The sequence below is a fragment of the Artemia sp. Qi Xiang Cuo genome, chromosome 10 (assembly GCF_049724085.1).
Source record: "Artemia sp. Qi Xiang Cuo chromosome 10, ASM4972408v1, whole genome shotgun sequence".
Classification (NCBI taxonomy): domain Eukaryota; kingdom Metazoa; phylum Arthropoda; class Branchiopoda; order Anostraca; family Artemiidae; genus Artemia; species Artemia sp. Qi Xiang Cuo.
The window spans coordinates 7539074-7560476 of record NC_142803.1 but is presented as its reverse complement, the minus strand read 5'-3'; the positions used below and the strand labels follow the sequence as shown (position 1 = coordinate 7560476).

Here is a 21403-nt window from a genome sequence, read left to right as displayed (position 1 = left end):
GAGTTGTTAGTAGTAGTAGTTTGTAAAGGTTTTCGGACGTGAAGCCGAAATATTTGGACTTTTATTATTATTTTTGTATTAGGAAGTTTTTTTTTTATATTATTTTTTTTTATTTTCCACTATCTTATTAAAAAGTTCTACCCGTTTTTAATATATTTCTCTTTCATTTGTAAGTGGACAGGTAATGTGGTATAAGAAATCATTGTAGTATAATCAAGGTTTCTTTATCACTTCGGACCTTTGAATCGATGCTGTCGACACAAAAATATTAGGTAGTGGCTTCTGCGTGTCCAGTGACCATAATCGCTAGCTTATTTTCAGCCACTGAAGCTTAAAGTATTTGGCGGTTTTCCATATTACGGAGTCTATTAGTATCACTACCATATGGCAATTTATTGCTCTTATTATATTGGCTATATGCCTTCGAACCCAGGTCAAAATGTAATCTCTTGCAATTCTCCAGATGTTAACTTTTTAGTATCCAAAGAGGTAATTACTCATTATGTTGAAACTGAGCTGGTAAAAGCGCTTTTTAATATTGATAAGTTTTCCATTATTGACGAAGAACCTGTACTTTGTTGGGACCACCTTGAAACACAAGGCTTTGATTCGTGATTATCAATTAATCAAGGTGCGGTTGGAAGAAAAAGTCGAGGCTTACTTATAATAAGGGGATGATAACTCCGAGGGGCGCCAACTTTCATGGGTCACGCACACCTGGTGGTGCGTACCAAGCGTGGCTTAGCTGTGCCACGCTTGTCGGAAGTGTTTGGCACACTTATCGCTCTGAGATGCACGCCAGATGTCGGGAAGTACGCGGCCTCTCAGATTTGTAGATCTGCTAATCCTACTGCGCAGATAAAAGGAGGCAATACTGTCCTATACCTCCTGTTAAAAAGTGTGCTTTATTTCAGTTGGTTTCTTTTAGTGATGTATTTTGTAAGCCAATCTCACATTATTTGTTATTTCTGGAGAGAAAAAAATTCCCTGCCTTTTTTAGAATCGAGTTAATCAATGCTGATCGAAAATCAGTAACTAAATCTTCCTTTAACTGAGTTGAACCACAAAACTCCCCCCCCCCACCCATTCAATTGAACCTTCGTGCAACTCTGTCTTGTTTAACTGAATTCCCGTTTAGTTCAACCCCGTGTACCTCAACCTCAATGCAACTCAATCTTCATTTAAATGAACCCCCGTATAATTCAACCCTTATTTAATTCAATCCCATTTAACTGAACCATCATTCAATTTGGCCCCCGTTTAACTCAGCCACATTCAACTCAACCCCCTTGCAATTCCACACTTAGGTTAGGACTAGAAAGTAGAAAATAATTTTTTCTCGAGAATGTATGAATATAAGTAAAAACGAGGGCGCAAAAACGATGGGTTTTTATATAACATAGATGTCAAATTGATCTAAGTTATAAATACGTAAATGAAAATTCGGTGAGCTGAGGAAAACGAGTTAAAATATCAAGGTATGTTAAGCTCGGTCCGTTTTACGTCCCTCATTTACACTTATATTCATAGATTCTTTGGGAAAAAAATTATGTCCATATTATCCTTAACACGGGCGCTGATCTGCACGGTGGCTGAGTTAAAAAAGTTTAAAAAAAGTTTAACTGAGTTAAAAAACTGAAATTTTTTTATCTCCATATTATCCTTAACACGGGCGCTGATCTGCACGGTGGCTGGGTTAAAAAGTTGAAAAAAAGTTTGACTGAGTTAAAAAGTTGAAATTTTTTTATCTCCATATTATCCTTAACACGGGCGCTGATCTGCACGGTGGCTGAGTTAAAAAGTTAAAAAAAATAATTTCGGAGACCACACTGCCTTTCCATGACGATAAATAAAAGTTCAAATAGGGATAAAATCCTTTTAATAGACAGTGATTGATAGAAATTCACAAAAATACTAGATATTTCGGTCACATATACAGTGACCGTCATCAGTAGTAAAACTAAAATAAAACAATTTAAAACAAAAGTTTATATACTAAATCAAATAACACTACTACATATTGTTTGAATCTCTAATTCTTTTCAAAGCAAAGGCGGAAGCTATTCTCTTTGACCTTCTTGGATTCGATTCATTAGTGTTCAATGATATTACATTTGGACAAAGGTCAACTACATTGGGTGAATTGAACTTTACTCTGTCAGATTTTAATAAATTATCATAGATAGAGTTCAGCCTAAATTCACCTGTATCCCGATTCAAAGAAATATTCATGAATAAGATTTTCTTTATTTCAAAAATTTCACGAAAATTTTGCTTTAAACCCCGATCCCTAGAAATCAAAGAGACATTCTCGAACAAAATAAAATGGTCTGGAAAATTAAAAATATGTTCTGAAAGGGCTAAAGTAAAATCTTCAGACTTAGAATCTTGCTTTAAAGCCAAAAAAATTGAATCTTTGTGTTGTAATAATCTCATTTCCAAACTTTGGTTAGTACGTCCCACATATGAGCTTCCACAAGTACATGGGATCTGATAAACCCCACTTTGTTGCCCCAATGAAGTTAGATCCTTCCCAGAATTTAGAAAACTACCCAAAGTATTATTACTCTTTAAAGCTACCCTTAGACCATTGCTTTGTAAAATTCTTTTTAGTTTTTCACTTAGCCCGGGTACCTATGTTAAGGATCTAAAAACCTCCTTCTCCCAAGTTGTCTCAAAGACTTCCTTAGAAATCTCCAGAAACCTTTTTCTTCTTTTTGAAACAGTCTGGTTAATTAACCATTCTGGATACATGTTACTTATTAATATTTTCCTTAGAAAAGACAACTCATCCTCAAAAGATTTTGGAGAGCAAACACTTAAAATTCGGTCAGTTAAAAAAAGGATCAAGCCGATTATTACTTGGCAAGCGTGACCGGAACTATAAGACCAGAATCTTTTGTTATTTGTTTGTTTTCTGTAAATTTTAGAATCTAGACTATTTTCATTTTTCAAAAGAAGAACATCAAGGAAAGGAAGTTTCCCATTCTCTTGCAATTCAACAGTAAACTTTAAATCCCCTCCCAAACAATTTAGATGTTCCAAAAATCCCTTTAAGTCCTCCACCCCATAATCCCAAACTGAAATAATGTCATCCATATACCTGCCCCAGAAAATATGTTTTAAAAAATATTAATCTAACTCAATTTTTTAAATATTCTCAACAAAAATATTAGCTAATAAAGGGGATAAAGGGGCCCCCATAGGTAAACCATTTATTTGTTCGAAATACTCCCCTCTAAATTGAAAAAAATAAGAGAACTTATTGCACAACCTTACTAAATACATAATTACAGAAACTTCCAAATCTGTTTTGCCACTAATCAAATTCAAATTTCTTAAGAGCTTTCCTTCTAGAAGAGTTTCGGCTGCTTCTACATCAATATTTGTGTACATTGATACAATTTCAAAGCTCGGAATCAAGAAACTCTAAGAAATTTCCACCTGGTTTTGGTTTTTAACCATATTTGAAGTATTCTAAACGCGTATAATTCGTCGAGACAAGAGTGTTATGCAGACTCACACTAACAACTTGCTCAAAAAATGGGTTGGTCACCTGGTCCTTTACGAACTTGGTCATACTAATAGGTCAGGCTTATGAATTTCGGGAAGTCCTTATATTTTAGGGCACAAGGAACTGCGTGGCAGGCATTTGTAATAGAGTTGAGGTGTAATTTTTCCTTCATCCTTTAAGCACTTCAATTCTTTCTTAAACTTATTTGTAAACGAGTCTGTTGGATTATACGATAGCTTCTTGTATGTTTTTTCATCCTTTAGTAAACTTCTTAATTTTGATTCGTAGTCCTCGTAGTCCCCGAAATTTCCTAGTACGACCATCAAAGACATAAGAATTCTTAAAAACTTGAAAAAGGATGATTCAATTACCATTACAAAAGCAGATAAGAGTAACACTTTAGTTGTGATGAATACTGAGGACTGCGAATTAAAATTAAGAAGTTTGCTAAATGATGAAAAAAACATACACGAATCTATCGTATAATCCAACAGACTCTTTTACAAATAAGTTTAAGAAAGAATTGAAGTGCTTAAAGGATGAAGGAAAAATTACACCTCAACTCTATTACAAATGCCTGCCACGCAGTTCCTTGTGCCCTAAATTATATGGACTTCCCAAAATTCATAAGCCTAACCTACCATTACGACCAGTTGTGTAAAATACAAGGTCGCCAACAAGTGTTTTGAGCAAATGGTTAGTGTCAATCTGTAAACCACTTGTCTAGACAAATTTCGTATATTAAGAATTCTTCGAATTTAGTTGAAAAACTGAAAAAGTAGAAATTTCTTCAAGTTCTTTGCTTTTAAGCTTCAACATTGTATCAATGTACACTAATATTGATGTAGAAGCAGCCGAAACTCTTCTAGAAGGAAAGCTCTTAAGAAATTTGAATTTGATTAGTTGCAAAACAGATTTAGAAGTTTCTGTAATTATGCATTTAGTGAGGTTGTGCAATAAGTTCTCTTATTTTTTCCAATTCAGAGGGGAGAATTTCAAAAAAATAAATGATTTACTTACGGGGGCCCCTGCATCCCCTTTATTAGATAATATTTTTATGGAGAATATTTAAAAAAATGAATTAGATTCATATTTTTTAAAACGTATTTTCTGGGGCTGGGATATGGATGACATTATTTCAGTATGGGATTATGGGGAGGAGGAATTAAAGGAATTTTTGGAACATCTAAATTGTATGGGAGGGGATTTAAAGTTTACTGTTGAATTGGAAGAGAATGGGAAACTTACTTTCCTTGATGTTCTTCTTTTGAAAAATCAAAATAGTCTGGATTTTAAAATTTACAGAAAACCGACAAATAACAATAGATTTTTATCTTATAGTTCAAGTCACGCTTGCCAAGTAAAAATTGGTTTGATCATTTCTTTAACTGATCGGATCTTTAGTATTTGCTCTCCAAATTTTTTTGAGGAGGAGTTATCTTTTCTAAGGAAAATACTAATAAGCAACATGTATCCAGAATGGTTAATTAACCAGACTTTTTCAAAAAGAAGAAAAAGGTTTCTAGAGATTTCTAAGGAAGTCTTGGAGACAACTTGGGAGAAGGAGGTTTTTAGATCCTTACCATAGGTAACCAGGTTAAGTGAAAAACTTAAAAGAATTTTACAAAGCAATGATCTAAGGATAGATTCAAATAGTAATAATACTTTGAGTAGTTACCTAAATTCTGGGAAGGATCTAACTTTATTGGGGCAACAGAGTGGGGTTTATCAGATCCACTGTACTTGCGGAAGCTCATATGTGGGACGTACTAACCAGAGTTTGGAAATGAGATTATTACAACACAAAGATTCTATTTCTTCAGCTTTAAAGCAAGATTCTAAGTCTGAAGATTTCACTTCAGCCCTTTCAGAACACATTTTTAATTTTCCAGCCCATTTTATTTTGTTCGAGAATGTCTCTTTGATTTCTAGGGATCGGGGTTTAAAGCAAAATTTTCGTGAAATTCTGAAAATAAAGAAAATCTCATTCAAGAATATTGCTTTGAATCGGGATACAGGTGAATATGGGCTGGACTCTATCTATGATAATTTATTAAAATCTGACAGAGTAAAGTTCAATTCACCCAATGTAGTTGACCTTTGTCCAAATGTTATATCATTGAACGCTAATGAACCGAATCCAAGAAGGTCAAAGAGAATAGCTTCCGCCTTTGCTTTGAAAAGAATTAGAGATTCAAACAATATGTAGTGTTATTTGATTTAGTATATAAACTTTTGTTTTATATTGTTTTATTTTAGTTTTACTACTGATGACAGTCAATGTATATGTGACCGAAATATCTAGTTTTTTTGGGCATTCCTATCAATCACTGTCTATTAAAAGGATTTTATCCCTATTTGAACTTTTATTTAAAGTTAAAAAAAAGATTGCAAAAGAGAAGTAACTTGCCCTTATATAGGAATCAGGTTGTGCATTAATTACGCAGGAAGCTCTTTAGCTTCTAGGACGAACATGGTCCACTTGTAAACTCCCGTTGTGTCTGGAATTGGGAATTCCACTGGATCGGGTATTAGGGCCACTGGATTGGGAATTCCAGTGGCAGTCTTCCAGCCAGAAATGTTTCTTATATCTTTTTCGTCTAAGATTGTTAATGGAGTTAATCATGGTTGTTAACTTATATAATTTATATAATTTTTTGGGGCGTCTTTCACCTCTACCCTTAACTTTGTAAAACTAATTCCTTAGCTGTTTAGGTGTTCGAATTGATACAAAATGTTTCAATTCCAAATGTATTAGTCATCTAATGATACGGCAAAAACAAGAGAATTTCAAGTGCGGCATTATTCAAAGTCATGAAGAAGTGTTTAGTTGTGTTTTGTTGTAAGGGGATGACAAGGGATTTTTTTGCGATTGTGTGTTGAATTGGCGCTCTAAAATACAAAGGACAGTGAAAATGCTGCCTTTTTTGAATAGCTGAAGTGGAAACTTACATAGCCATATATAACTTAGATATAATCGAAAAATTAGATATAATCGGCAGGACTGTATTTAAGTCTTTGGCGCCCCTAGCCCCAAACAATTTACGGAGAAATCTCCGAAAATTCAGGGACATTGGAAGCCCTAAACAGGAGGCAACTGATGAGTGATGAGCCAAAAGTAATGAAAGAGAGAGGTGATACCGAGCTCTCAGCTGTCATTCTTGGGTGACACCGGTCAGTTTATAAGCGGCTAAGGAATTCCTGTGTTGTTTTAAAATAACTTTTCTATGAGTAGGCAGCGCAACAGCAAAGTGCACCTGGGACTTTGACGATAAATCACTTTGTGCGCCCCTAGGCCTGGGCCTAGTGGGCCTATGCTTACATCCTGGCCTGAAAATCGAGAACTCATTATTAACGAAAAAGAACCCCATCTGCAGTATTGCGGTTTTTTGTTATAGGCAGCACCCTGTTGCTAAATTAAAAAAAGAAATATGTGTAAAATAAGTTAAAAACATAGGACGTCAAACAGCTTAAGAAGGTGGAGCTTTTCTTTGACAAAGTTGTTGTCTTAGGCTATCCACAAATAGTTAATGTTCGAATTTTCGTGGACGAAAAGTGTTGTGAAATTTAACTTTACTAACTTATTTTCACGGTTCCATGTGCCATCACAAACGAAAATGTGATTCTGTTCTAAAAGCTTCATAATCATGAAACAACCAAAAGAAAAATTTGACAAAATCGTGGTTTTTAGACATAAATAAACCTAAGATGGGTCCAGGCTAGCACGTTCGCGGGAATCTTTTCGGCGGGGGGGGGGGGTAATAATCAGAAACAGTTTTTTATAATTTTTAAGAAATCGAAAATTAAAAATGTTAAAATTTTAAAATTAAATAGTTTTTAAGAAGTGCCTAAGAATTCAGGGAAAATCTAGGGTTTCGGGCGGCACCGACCCCGACCCCAAACCTATATCCCTTATTACTTCTGCATAGTTGTTGTCGGAAAGATAATTAAATTCATTGGACGCTTAGATTCATTCACTTATCTTTGTAGTATTATTAGTTAGGATGTCAGGTGCACTGAAGCTGGAAAAGCGAAGTTGGAGAAAGTTTATAAAGCTAGGAAGATAATTATTCGAATAAAGGTTAAAATGTATTAGCCAGGGCACTTTTCGCTACTATATCCTAGAACACTTAAAAGATGAAGGAGGAGGCAGAATCACCAGAGATTTCTTTCTAATGATAATTACTGGGGTTTTGTATTTGAAGTTTGAAGTTAGTTAATTTTGGCTATTTTTAGTTTTGAGATTTTGAGGTTTGGATTGAACCCTTTAAGATTATCTTTGTGTGTCGGGTGGTTGATTTTTTCTTCTGAGTATAGGTTTGCTATGTGTAAGGTAAGTCTCCCAAAAAGTCCTAAGAAAGAATTTAATGCATAATATAAATATATACAAACAGTAGCGAAAAGTCCTATACTCTCCATTAAAGATTTTTATGACATATTTTTAGCGCATTACAATGGGATTATGGGAGATCTATTGCTGTGACGGAGACGGATTTCCGTTTCTGAGCGTTTTGATCTGTGCCATTTCTGAAGAAACTTTCCGCTACTGTTATACATTTATACTGTGGACTTAAAGTAAGTAGGAGATTCATGAGAGGCAATGAAGAGTTAAGCTTTAACTGTTGACTTGGAGGAGGAGCTTGTGAAGCTGTGGTGGCCTCAGTTGGGCTGGTGGCACGATAAATTTTTAGCAGTAGAAATAGTAGTATAATCCTCCCCGCTATAAAGTATAAACCTAAAACAATCTTTGGATTTATAATTTTTTTCAAATTTTTGACATTGTTTTATCTATCACCAAGCCATCTATTGGCACGAGACCTGAAAATAAATAAAATCATATAGCGTAAGTACTGATCTCTTTGGTGGATGATTTTGCATAGGGTTAGGGCTTTGGGGGCTGAGTTATGTCGACTTGAGCTGTTTGGTCATCCTTTCCATGCCAATTTAAAGGTACTGGTTTGGAACTGGAAACAAAATCATGGATACTGCCCCGTTTCATCAATAAGAAAAAGTGCCAATATTGCCTCTAGGGGGAGAACGTTCCCTTGGGTGACTTACCTAAAATTGGCGATAGACAGCCAATTAAAAATCAATGAAAAAAGCAGCAATCACTCCTGACATGAAAATCAAACACGTTAACGCCTTACGAGCCGTGTCTCCGTTCATCAATCATGATTCAAGAAGAAAAAAATATATTCAAAGCCCCGGTTCAAACTCATTACTCTCAGCACACTCTCATGCGTCATTTTAAATTAAAGAACCGGAAGACTACGGCAAGATTAAAAGTGAATAACCTGCTAGCGATTTCTTAACTGGCAATTTTCAACTGATCAGAAAGAAAGTGAGACAATAATAATAATTATTCTTCTGCGCTTAAAGTCATTTCATGCCAGACAGGGTTGCCATGTCCCGTTTTTCTTTTGGGTTTTATACTCTGATAGGATGGGCATATATTATAAGCATGCTGTTAAAAGTTGCATTGGAAAATAACGTTTCTGAAACAATTTTGAATCTTAACTCATTTTCTGTATTGAGAAATAAAAAATCAAAGCAGCGCAAATAATTTATTTCAGGGAAATGACATATTTTTCAAAAATGAAGTATGATTATAAGATACATTTTTTTCTTTTTTTTTAAGTGTCAAGGGTCAAAGCAGGTACCTACGCAGAGATTTTTCAGGGCGGGGGACAATAGTAAAAAACAAATTTTGTTTGAAAATTGTAATAAGAAGTGCCTATTAATTCAGAAAAATTGGGTTATAGGAGGTGTCCCCACCCCTACATACATCTCTGGGTTAAAACTACCAGTGGCGCATTCAAAGGCGGATACAGAACTAATGTTTGGAGGGGACACAAACGAAGCATAGGCTCCCCTATTGGTATTACCACCTGTAAAATTAGTGCAACTTTCAGCATACTGGGGACCCATGTGCCTCTACACCCCCCTGGATCTATCCCTGGGTCTATTTCGTGCATTCTTTTTATCTGAAAACTGCTTATTTTGAACTGATAATATAGAAAGCAAGTCTATAAAAACTATTTCCGCGCTTAGTCGTTTCATGCAAGGCAGTGTTGCCAAGTCCTAGTTTTGTTTGGTGTTTTAAGGCCCAATAGGATCAGAGTATATATTATAAGCGTGAAATTAAAATAATGTTGGAAAAGGATGTTTCTGGAATAGTTTTAACCGCCTGGAACGTAAGTCATTCCTGGGATTGACTGAAATAAAAGAATAAAAACAGCAGAAAACAAATCTTATTTCAGGGGAGATAAAAATTTTTATTTTTTCATATTTTTTTTTACCAATAAAATAATGTAATAATACGTCTGTATTTGTTTTAAGAGTGTCAAGGGTCAAAAACTACATGGTGTATTTTTTTTCCTGTTTCATGTTCTATTTTCATTTCAAAATTCATGTTTGTTTTTGTTCTTTTGTTATGTATCGGTAGGATTTAATCTTTACAGTAAACAACATGTAAGTAAATTTTATTTAAATAGTAATTTTTAACTGATTAGACAGAAGGTAAAACAGTAATAGCTGTTCTTTTGCACTTAAGTAATTTCATGTCAGGCAGAGTTGCCAAGTCGTCTTTTTCTATTGTATTTTACAGCTCATACTAATAATTACATTTTATGCTAATATGTATATTAATTATAATGTATTATAATTACATATTAGAGTTATATAATAAAATATAATTTAGTTAATGCAATTATTAGCTTGACCTTTGAAGGGATTTGGAAAATGATACTTTTGAAACAGTTTATCCCTTATTTTTTTTTTTAGACCAGGACATATTAGAAGAATAAAAAAAAAACGACCGGAAAATTCTTTCCAGAAAAATAACCTATACTTGTTTTCAAGAGTAAAAAATTGTTAAGATATGTCAGCATTTGTTTCAGAATTGCGTCGAATTTCAAAGATTAAAATGAGTGTTTTTGTTTCTTTTTTATGCTTTTTTCATTTTTTTTTTTATGAACATTGCCACTTAGGATTGCTTTTATTTTTTAAATCAGTGGAATAATGTTCCTAGAAACTTTATTTCAAAAATCACCAATGCATTGTGTATGGTGAGCTAGCTGTTTTTAAACTTAGAACATCCTGCGAAAAGTAAAGTACTGAGAATTAAGATTAACATTACTAAATTTTTCAAGTTCAAAATTACTATCTGTACATGATATTAAATGCACGGTTTTGGGTAATGATTATACACTATAACATACATGGTTCATTGAAATTCCCGTTACTTCTATCCAGGATATTGTAGATGTCAGCTCTGTTGTCTGGTGAACTGATCAGAGGCGCCAATTAGGTTGAGCAGGCGGGACGCTCAATTGCCCTTCCCCATATAGATCCGGAAAAATATTCCTTTTTTGCATCTTAATTAAAAAACTAAGCTCTCTTCTATATTTTTAAATATAGCTTTTTTGTATCTTCATTAAAAAGCTAACGGGAATTTTTTCCCCCCCGTCCCCCGACGGGGAAGTTTATCCAAGATAGGAGTCTATAAAAATTTACTTTCTCATCCCTTCCCATGATTCAATAAAACGGAGAGGGGGAATTTGGATGGGGTCAAAATTCTTGAGGACCGAGCTTCATAGAGGGCCACTCCGAGGTTTTCTAATACGAATGGGAAAAGTTTAATAATCGGAATCTAGCTAAATTGTGCTTAAAAAGTGGAAACAAGGAGTCAAAATGGGTATTATATTTAAATACCCATTTAAATTTAATAAATTTCATATAATAATAAATTTAAATTTAATATTAAATCTATTATTATATGAAATTTAATAAATTTAAATTTAAATGGGTATTTAAATTTAAATAAACTTAAATGGGTATTTAAATTTAAATAAATTTAAATTTAGTGTTTAAATTTAAAGAAAATATTTAAAATGTATTGCATTTTAGGTCGTATGCTTGCGAATTTCTAAAAAAAAAACAACAAAAAACCTGGTAGTCTCACACAGGTTGTAACCAAGGGGTCGGGACTCCCGAAAAAGACATTTTTGTGAACCTATGCCCCTCCGATTCGAGGGAAAAATTTTTAGGCACCCTTAATATGTTTTATTAGTGATTGATATGATTTAGGAAATCAGCCATTTTTAAATTGGAATCTTGCTGAAACCGAATATCTCACTAGCAGTTCTCTGTTTTAATGGTCTTAGAAATACACTTTCTCGGCCGTTAATGTAAATTCCTTATGTTTACATGTCGGTTCTGCTATAATCTTCGAGACATCTTGGATGTGAAATGTTTATTTAGATGTCATTTGTAAATTATGCGAGTAGAGAAGGGAAAATACAAGCATGCGACTGTTTAAATTCGTCCCTGAAGTTCGTCTCCGTCTGATATTAAAATTGGCAGCAAAGTTTTGAAGAACTAATCTCTCTTTCTCTCTCCCTCCTTCCTTCTATCTATCCTATCTATCTCCCCCTCTTCTGTCTCTCCCTCCCTCCTCTCTCTTTTTGTGGGGTGCTCCCCCCCTAAAAAATACAATTTAAATATTAAGTGCTCAGAGATTTGGGATAATTTAGGATTTAGGGGGGATGGGCCCCGAAGCCTTGTCTTTGCATACCTCTCTTGGCTCTGGTATTTGCTCTTATTGACTCTTGAGTCAGTAAATTATCCCGTTTTCAAATTTTTATCGCATTTTTTATGAGTTTTTTTTTAGACGAAGAGATTAAATTTGTCAGCTTTGATTGTAGTCTGCCTTATACCTTGTATCCTCCTGTGCCTCCAAAGACGCTTAGGGTACCTAGAGTCCCCAGTCATCTCTCATCGCTGCGACCGCCCAAACGTCCTCCCATTCGAATTGGAACGAAGTCTTGAGGTTTGTGAGGTCAGCTCGGTGGCTCGGTCAGCTCGCTCTAGGGTGTTCTTAGGGTGTCCTCTTCTTTTGGTACCACGTGGCTTACGGTGGAGGAAGACCTTTAGTAGTGGAGTTTAGGGCATGCAAATTACGTGTCTGAAATATCCCCACTTCTGGTATTTGATCACTTCGGTTATCAGCGGCTCAGCAAAATTCTAATATTTTTAAATGTATGCCGCAATGAATGCAAAATCGGGAGCAAATCAAGCACAAATCAAAAAATTGTTTTTTCAACTCGTTGTTTCTTATTAGTTTTCTGTTTGTTATCAATTTTATTGAATTTCATAATCTTGATTGGAATAATGTTTACTATATGAAAAAGAGTTCGTAATTGTAAAAGCTAAGCCCTTGTGTAACAGGCCATTTTTTTTCTACTAACAATCAGAGGCGTAGTTTTTTCATCACCCGAGGCAATGCCAGTTTTTGCCTCCTTTACCCCTTAACAACATAAGTGGCCCTATCTACCATGAAATACTATGTAAATTATCTAAATGGTGGCCCATTCTTCAGCCTCTATAAGATATAAAAAAAAATTCGATGCTCTCTATCAAAGCTGTATCAAGGGGGGAGGGGTACCGGGTTCGAATCCTCCCTCCCCCCCCCCCTCCCCCCCCCCCCCCCCCCCGACATTCTTGCTCGATTCTCAAAACATAACAAAATGCATATAAACAAATTTTGATGCATTTTAAGTTAATTTTTAACCCCCCACACACCGAACAAAAATCCTGGATACATTCTTGCTCTCTATGAACTGTCCTTTCTGGGTCTTTTATAGATTTTTTTTTAGTCCAATTTGCGTCTGAACAGTTAAATTGTCAGCCTTCACGAACAAGTTCATTATTTTTGTTTATGGACATGATATCCGACCCCATCAAATTTAACGAAGTTATTTATGCAACATTAGCCTTGTGGAAGTTGGGTATAATAGAATAATTCTATGAAATAAGTCGCTTTATGTGTCTAGTCTAGATGGCGATTTTCATTGTTAGTTTTCGTTATATCAATAGCATGCTCTCAGCTTTTGTCGAGATTTCAGTTTTTAGAATAGAAGTAAGCTATTGACATAAAATCGCTTCTAATAGCCTAATCAACCGATTCTCAATTTAGCCAATGTTTTAGAGAAAAGGGCAGTGATTTCAGACGAAAAAAATAAAAATAAATAAATTTGACTAAAGTTTATGTTTGCCTTTTAACATTATTATTTTTATATAAGCTTTTTATTATTTTCCATCTTTCCACACTAAACTGTAAAATACTTTGAACATTTTGTTCCGCTTCTAAGGGTCACAGTTAGGGTCAGGTGCAGTGGGAGAGGGGGGGGCTACCTGGTTTGACCTCTCCCCCCCAAAAATGTCTGACTCGTACAAAAGTACCAAAAATACATGTAAATAAACGTTTGCATTCAGAAATCTTGATAACGCCTAGTCTTTTCTTGTTTTAACTCCTTCTTCCCTGATTTTTATACCCCTCCCCCATCCAGAAAAAAAATCCTGGATACGGCCCTGGTCACCGTCCATTTCACACACAAAGCATAAATAATGGAAAGGTCCATCTTTGGCAACAAATGTTTTCATACTCCGAGCCAGTAGGCTGTAATCATTAAATCATTTTAAACGTATTTATATTTTCAGGTGAATCGGGTCTAGGGAAGTCGACACTCATTAATTCGATGTTCTTAACGGATATTTACTCCCAAGAATACCCTGGTCCAAGTCTGAGAACTAAAAAAACAGTGCAAGTTGAACAGTGTAAAGTAGTTTTGAAGGAAAATGCAGTAAATTTAACGCTGACTGTTGTAGATACACCAGGATTCGGTGATTCGGTTGATAATAGTAATTGGTAAGTCACCTTTTTATTCGGCGGCTCGGTTGATAATAGTAATTGGTAAGTCACCTTTTTTTACCTATATCTAAAAAAAAGAATTTTTCTGAATATAATTAATTGAAAAAAAAACAAGTTATTTCAACTGAAAGGAAGAAGCAGCATTAAGACTTAAAGCGAACAGAAATTATTCCGTATTTGAGGGGGGCTGTCCCTTCCTCACCCCTCTCTCTTTTTCTTTAAAGTCTTAAAGTTCTTTAAAAATACTCCTCATTCAAATTCAACGACTATTGGGTTGAGCAGTCTTTCTTAAAGAATTGTGACAAAAAGTCGAACTTTTGTGGGTAAATTTTCTCAGGCTCCGAACATTTGATGGATAGCATGAAACCTAATAAACTTTATATATTTAGAATCAGCATAAAAATTCAATTCTTTCAATGTATCTATTGTTATCAAAATTCTATTTGTGTTTTTGTTAATATTGAGCAGAGTCGTTCCTTACTTACAGTTCGTTGCCACGAAGTATATGACTTGCAGCGTTATATCTGTAATTTTGAAACTAATACAACCAAGGCCGTATCAAGAGGGAGGGGGGAGTCTACCAAGTTTGATTCAGGCCCCCCCTGAAAATATTCTGGTTGCAGCCCTGAACACACCGCTAACCCAAATACAAAACACTTTCTAGTATTTTATTATGAATCTATATTATACTTTAAAAATTAAATAAATTATGTTATAATTATATCAATTATATTATTTTACTATTATCATAATAGCATTGTACTGTATTATTATGTAATTACATAACCATTACATAATAACAATTATATAAGCATTATGATTACAACGATGCCATATTTTGTAATTTATATGTAAATTATATCGTGTTAATTACTATCCGGTAGACTATAAAAATTATGTTATTACATTTAGATTTTTAGCACTTATATGTTTATTTACTTCTTTTAATGGCTCCCTTTTATATTAACTATTATTGGCGCTCACGGTGGGATGAGTATTTGCCCCCTTTTCTTCCCCTTTGAAGACCAACATTGTAATGCTTTTATATGTTTGGACATAATATATCGCTTTTCTAAATTTTTTGTTTTTAAGCTCCCTGCCAACCCCTCTGCCTTCCTCCCCAAATTGCTTTTGTTTGGAGCCCTTGACCTTATTTGAAAATAAATAATTTCAGGGTAGGCAGTAGAGATTACAGTTGACTCTCAATAACTCGAACGTGATAGATCAAATTCCTCTGTATCTCGAATTATTTTCAAACCCCTTGGAAAAACCTGACTAATTCGAAGAAAAAACCATGCATAGCTCGAAATAATTTTGTGGTTGTATTTTACCCCTGTAGGGCGAAATGAACCGAAAATCACTTCTATAACTCGAAATTCAGTAGATAAGTCGTCATTTAGTTTTCACTTTACCTCCACAAGTCAAAGCTTGCCTCAGTATCTCGAAGTTTTTCCGACGGACCCTCTGTTAGTCGACAGGGGCGAATTTCCAGCATTTTTATTGGGGGGGGGGGACGCAAGAGGGGTCTATGCCCGGATAGTCAAGGGGCATGGGATATATAATAATTTTTCACCACATTATTGCCCCCCCCCCAACCGACGCCCCGGTAGTCGAAACCGCCGTATGCAGGTTGTAACGTGTAAACTTTGATATGTATCAATTTTGTTTAACATATTTTGTATCAGATTCTGTTAAATGTTCAGGTGTCTATTTCCTAGCAAACTTAATTTTTGCTGACATTTGAATGTCAAATGTACAATACACTTATAAAGTTATTCTTAACTTTGTAGTGGCTATATGGGGTAAATTTAACGATTTTATACCTCTAACTTTAATTTTCATTTGACTTACCTCTATAACTCGTTACCTTTATAAATCGAATTTTCTGTAGAATGGCCTATATACATCGAAGTATGCATAAGTCGAAATGTACGTAAAGCGAAGAAAAATCGTGGTCCAGTGAATTTTGAGTTAGCGAGAGTCGACTGTATTACTATTTGCTATAATACTAACCGTAACATTCTCAACAATAGATCACAAGCCGATACACAGGAGCTTTTTTTTGGGATGGGGAATGAAAAAAAAAAAAAAAAATTGAATAAGAAGTACCCGGAAACTCGAAAAACACGCTTAAAGCAAATAAATAAAACCAATTGTTATTTTAGATATAAAGTAAATAATTAATTGCTGCAGTGAATCTTGATCCAATGACTATCTGGAACTGCCATTAATCGTTTTTTCCCACTATTTTTCGCAAGACATCGTTTATTATTCTTATAATTTTTAATCGTTTGTAGTTTCTATATTTTATTCATTTATTTTTTATATTTGTTTTTTTTTATATTTTATGTTATGTTTATTATTTATTTCTATTTATTGTATTTGTTTATTGTTTTTTATTATTTAAAAGATATTACTTATTATTTTTCGCAAGAATTAGATAAAACAATAAGTATTATCAGTGGAATGTATAAACTATAACGTCTATTTAATTAAATTACCACAAAAATGTGGTTGCCCTCCGCTACAACCTAATATCTACACAAAAACTTGATTGAACTGTATACTACCATGCTACCGATGAATAAAAGAGACCTACAATAAACGTAAAATAAAATAAATTCTAAAGTCAAAGTTTCTCCTCAAGAGGGCAGTAGAATCTTGCAGAATTTGTATACCCCCCTTTTGACCCCCCCCCCCCCCCAACCCTGAAATGTTTGTCCGACTCGTAAAAAACATAACAAAATGAATATAAACAAATTTGTGATGCGTTTTTTAGTTTTTTTTATGCCCCCCCCGCCACAAACTAATATCTACATAAAAACTTGATTTTGAGTCATGGATCGAACTCTTCTAATCGGTGACTTCAGTGATGAACGGTGAGACACAGTGACTGCTATGGTGCTGTCAGGATTTTTATGTCTATAATTTCTTGAAATCGTTGCTATAATTTCTGAGATATGACATATAACTAATTAACTGTAACGGGTTCAGCCTTTGAGTCTACTTTTTCGTCATTTTTCAAATATCTGTAGGCCTACCTTAACGAAGCTGAAACCTATTTTTCAGCATATCGAATATATATATATATATATATATATATATATATATATATATATATATATATATATATATATATATATATATATATATATATATATATATATATATATATATATATATATATATATAGAGAGAGAGAGAGAGAGAGAGAGAGAGAGAGAGAGAGAGAGAGAGAGAGAGTGATATAGAGAGAGAGAGAGAGAGAGAGAGAGAGAGAGAGAGAGAGAGAGAGAGAGAGAGAGATATATATATGTATATATATATATATATATATAGATATATATATATATATATATATATATATATATATATATATATATATATATATATATATATATATATATATATATATAGATATATATATAGATATATATATATATATATATATATATATATATATATATATATATATATATATATATATATATATATATATATATATATATATATATATATATATATATATATATATATATATATATATATATATATATATATATATATATATATATATAAAAAAAAAAAAAGAGAGAAAAAGAGAGAGAAAAAAAAAGAGAGAAATATATATATATATATATATATATATATATATATATATATATATATATATATATATATATATATATATATATATATATATATATATATATATATATATATATATATATATATATATATATATATATATATATATATATATATATATATATATATATATATATATATATATTTCAAAGCAATTAGGAAAACAGTCTAGTTTGTTTGGTTTGCTTGACAGATTAATTTGTGGTCTTTTTGGTTTATTTTCTCAGCTTTTTGCAGAAATTTAACATAATTTCAATTGCAAATACATCTGGTTTCTGTAGGAAGCGAATTAATTAGTATGATAATACTGTTTAGACTTAGAGATAGTGTAGATAAAATTTTAAGAGAAGAACAGTATGATTTAAGGAGGAGTAGAGGATGCGTCGACCAAATTTTCTCTTTTATATTAATAGGTTTCTTCGGTGAGGGCTCTATCCTTCTATGGCATACGAGATAAATACTTTATAAGTGATTAGTGTTAGGTACGAGAACAAAATTGCTGCGTTTAAGGTAGGAAAGAAGGTTAGTTGATGGTTTTGTATTAAATCAGGAGTTAAGCCTGGTTGTGTTCTATCCCCCTTTATATGGATTGTTTTGATGGACTTTGTCTTAAGGAGCACAGGAAAGGCAATGGGAAACCACGGAATCAAACGGAGAAGTAAAACTCTCCTACACTTAGATTATGCTGATGATTTAAGCATCCTAGATGAAAATATTAGCAAAATAAATGAACTTTTACGAGTTCAGGTTGTAACAATATGTTTGGAAATTAATGTCAAGAAGACTAATTCGCTAAGACTTGGAATAAGTGAAAGGAAAGAGGGGATGTTGGGCAGCGAGAAGAACGATCAAGTGGACAGCTTCACTTTCCTAGGTAGTATTATTAGTAAAAACGGTGGGTGCACTGAAGGTGTAAAAAGTAAACCAGCCAAGGCCATGGTGTTATTTTACAGTTGAAAAAAGTTTTGAAGAATACGAAGATAATTCTGCAAACCAAGATTAGAATGGAAGCTACAGTGATGAAAGTAGTCAAGTATGGTTCTGAAGCGTGACCGCTCTGAAAAAACATAGGAGAATTTACTAGGTTTTCCAGAGAAATAGCCTACGGACTGTTTTGGGTACCAGACTGACTGACCGTATCTCAGTCAGTAAGCTGTACGAAAAATGTTGTTCAATCCCACTTTCTAGGGCTATAATGACAGAAAGGATGAGATGGCTAGGACAAGTTCCGTACATGAAGGATGGCAGATTGCCAATGATTGTCCTTGTTGGACAATCGTCTAGGGCCAAATGAAAAATAAGGTGGTCCTCAAATGAGGTGGGAGGATTTAAGGGGAACGGGAACTTCTTGGGAGGGTGTAAAAAGGGAGGCTTTAAAATGATGGGATCGAGGAGGAGGGTTCGTAGCTGTGTTGGCATCAGGCGGCGTGGTGTTGCAGTGAGTTGGTAGTAGTAATAGTAGTTGTAAATATATCTAAAATCGTTTACTGGTCCCATGAAATTATAAAGTCGTATTCAAATGTACGTCTAGCTAGGCTTAAACGCTTATACACCTATAACCGGAGATCTGCTTTCACATAGCCCCCTTTCCAAGGGCGAAGGTAGCATATTGTCTAGGGGGGAGGGGCAGTCAATAGTATGATGGAGGGCCTTATATCAACTGCTTTTCCAACCATCTGCTTTTTCAGCCATATCTAATGTAAATTCGAAGGTCTTGGGGGGGGGGGGGGGCAGGTGCCCCCCTCCCTATGCCCATGTCCCGTTCACGGGTAAAATTTTACGTTTGAATGAAACTAGCACGAGTCAAGTAGCCAGTTCAAGAATTTAGAATTCTGTTTCTGGAATTGCACAGTCTGCCAATCTGGAAGCTTCCTTATAATAAAGTAAGACATCTATCCAGAAGAAGAAGAAGAAGTTGGCTGCTAAGTCTTTAATTGATCTGTATTCAGTTTAAACTGAATTCGTTAATGTGCGTCTTTGGCTATTCTTCAGCAACGTGGGGATCTTCTCATGCCCCTTAGATGTACTTTTATCTTTTTTTCTAATCTATCTACTAATCTTCTTCGTACCTCAAATATTCATTTTCCTCTTACTTCCACCGTAAGGACAGATTTCGTTCCCTTGACTGTGTGTCCTTTATATGGGACACACGACCCGAGTCAGGTTGCAAATGATGCTCGCTTGGTACCTTCACAAAAGTTGTGGAATATTTGTGGTGTACGTAGTTTCTTAGAGTAAAAATACCTTGAAAATTGTTTGAAAGTCGACGAAAAAGGACAATTATGTAGGTAAATTTAGATTTATCAAATTAGAAATATAAAAGCCAATTTTTAAGACCATTAAAATAGAGCAAATTTTAGCAAATATGTTAGCAAATTTTCCTACTATGTAAGCAAAATTGGTGTAGGCCTACAAGTTTTTAGAGTAAAAATTGGTTGAAAATCGTCGAAAAACAACAGTTATCCTATTATGTAGGGGAGATCGGGGTTGAACTGGACGTGGGTTCAACCGGTCACCCTTAATTACTCAGATACCCTTTGGTAATTTTTTTTAACCCTTTGGTGAAAAATTCTACAATAGTTTGTAAGTGTGTCATCTTACCTTCATGTCTCAGGGATGAATTCCTAGTTTGTTTGATTGATCCCTTCAAAAGTTAAACTGCAAAAACTGCTTTAGGTAGGTCAATTTTTTTTTTCTGGTACCTTGCTCATTGTTGTCCTAAGCTGTAAGTATAAAACCGGAATTTTTTTCGCTTGTTTCTCCAAATTCTTTCATCATTTTATAATCGTAAAAATGTGCGCTATCTACCTTTTCTTTAATGCTTTTTGTTCAGATGGGTTTCTCAATCGGATTATGAAGAGGGGGTTAATCCGGACATTTTTTTTTTCGAGTTGAACCGGACGGTGTCCGATTCTACCCTACATGGGTAAGAGTAGATGATTGTTTTATTTCTTTGCGTACGACCATGAATTTTAAATTATTTAAATTTTGAATTACAATTCATGTATTAGTTTCCATATTCAGTAAGTAAAGAGGCTGACTATGGAAAACATCTATTTGACCACTTCTAGTTAGGTGGATTTGTTCCCGTCCACAGTGACCGACCGACTTATTCAGGATCAGTTCAAATCTGGTTTGTTCAGATCAGTCATATGCAGCAGCCTTGGAACTTGACAAAATTTGCCGGTCTCGTGCCAATGATAATATTTCTACTCCTGGACGATCAACTGACCCCACTGCCAGTCCTGCTCCCAGACCATCAACCACCAGCCTACAAGGTCAGTTTGCAGTAATAACCTCAGAAATGATTAGACCCTTTCCGCTTATGGAAAATGTTCACGCAAGCTCTCGTACGCGCTGCAAAACAGGCAGAACCGGATACTCACTGACACTCCAGAAAAGGAAGAAATTGAGGCAAAAAAGCATGGAAACGGAGAGAAAAAAACCTAAGGAGACGCACATTCATCTGATGAATCATTACATCTCGGTGAAGAAGACAATAATGATACCAGCCGTTTAGTCCATCTTCC

At 34.3% G+C, this 21403-nt stretch overlaps 1 protein-coding gene across 8 annotated transcripts in view; it reads left to right on the top strand.

Moving 5' to 3' along the window:
* Positions 1-21403, top strand: part of pnut (septin 7-like protein pnut) — a 201757-nt gene that overhangs the window by 101513 nt on the left and 78841 nt on the right. For all 8 annotated transcript variants that reach the window (XM_089095255.1, XM_089095253.1, XM_089095251.1 and 5 more), the window contains one exon: positions 14015-14222. In XM_089095255.1, coding sequence (XP_088951381.1) covers positions 14015-14222 — 208 coding nt within the window. The remainder of the gene's footprint in view (positions 1-14014; positions 14223-21403) is intronic.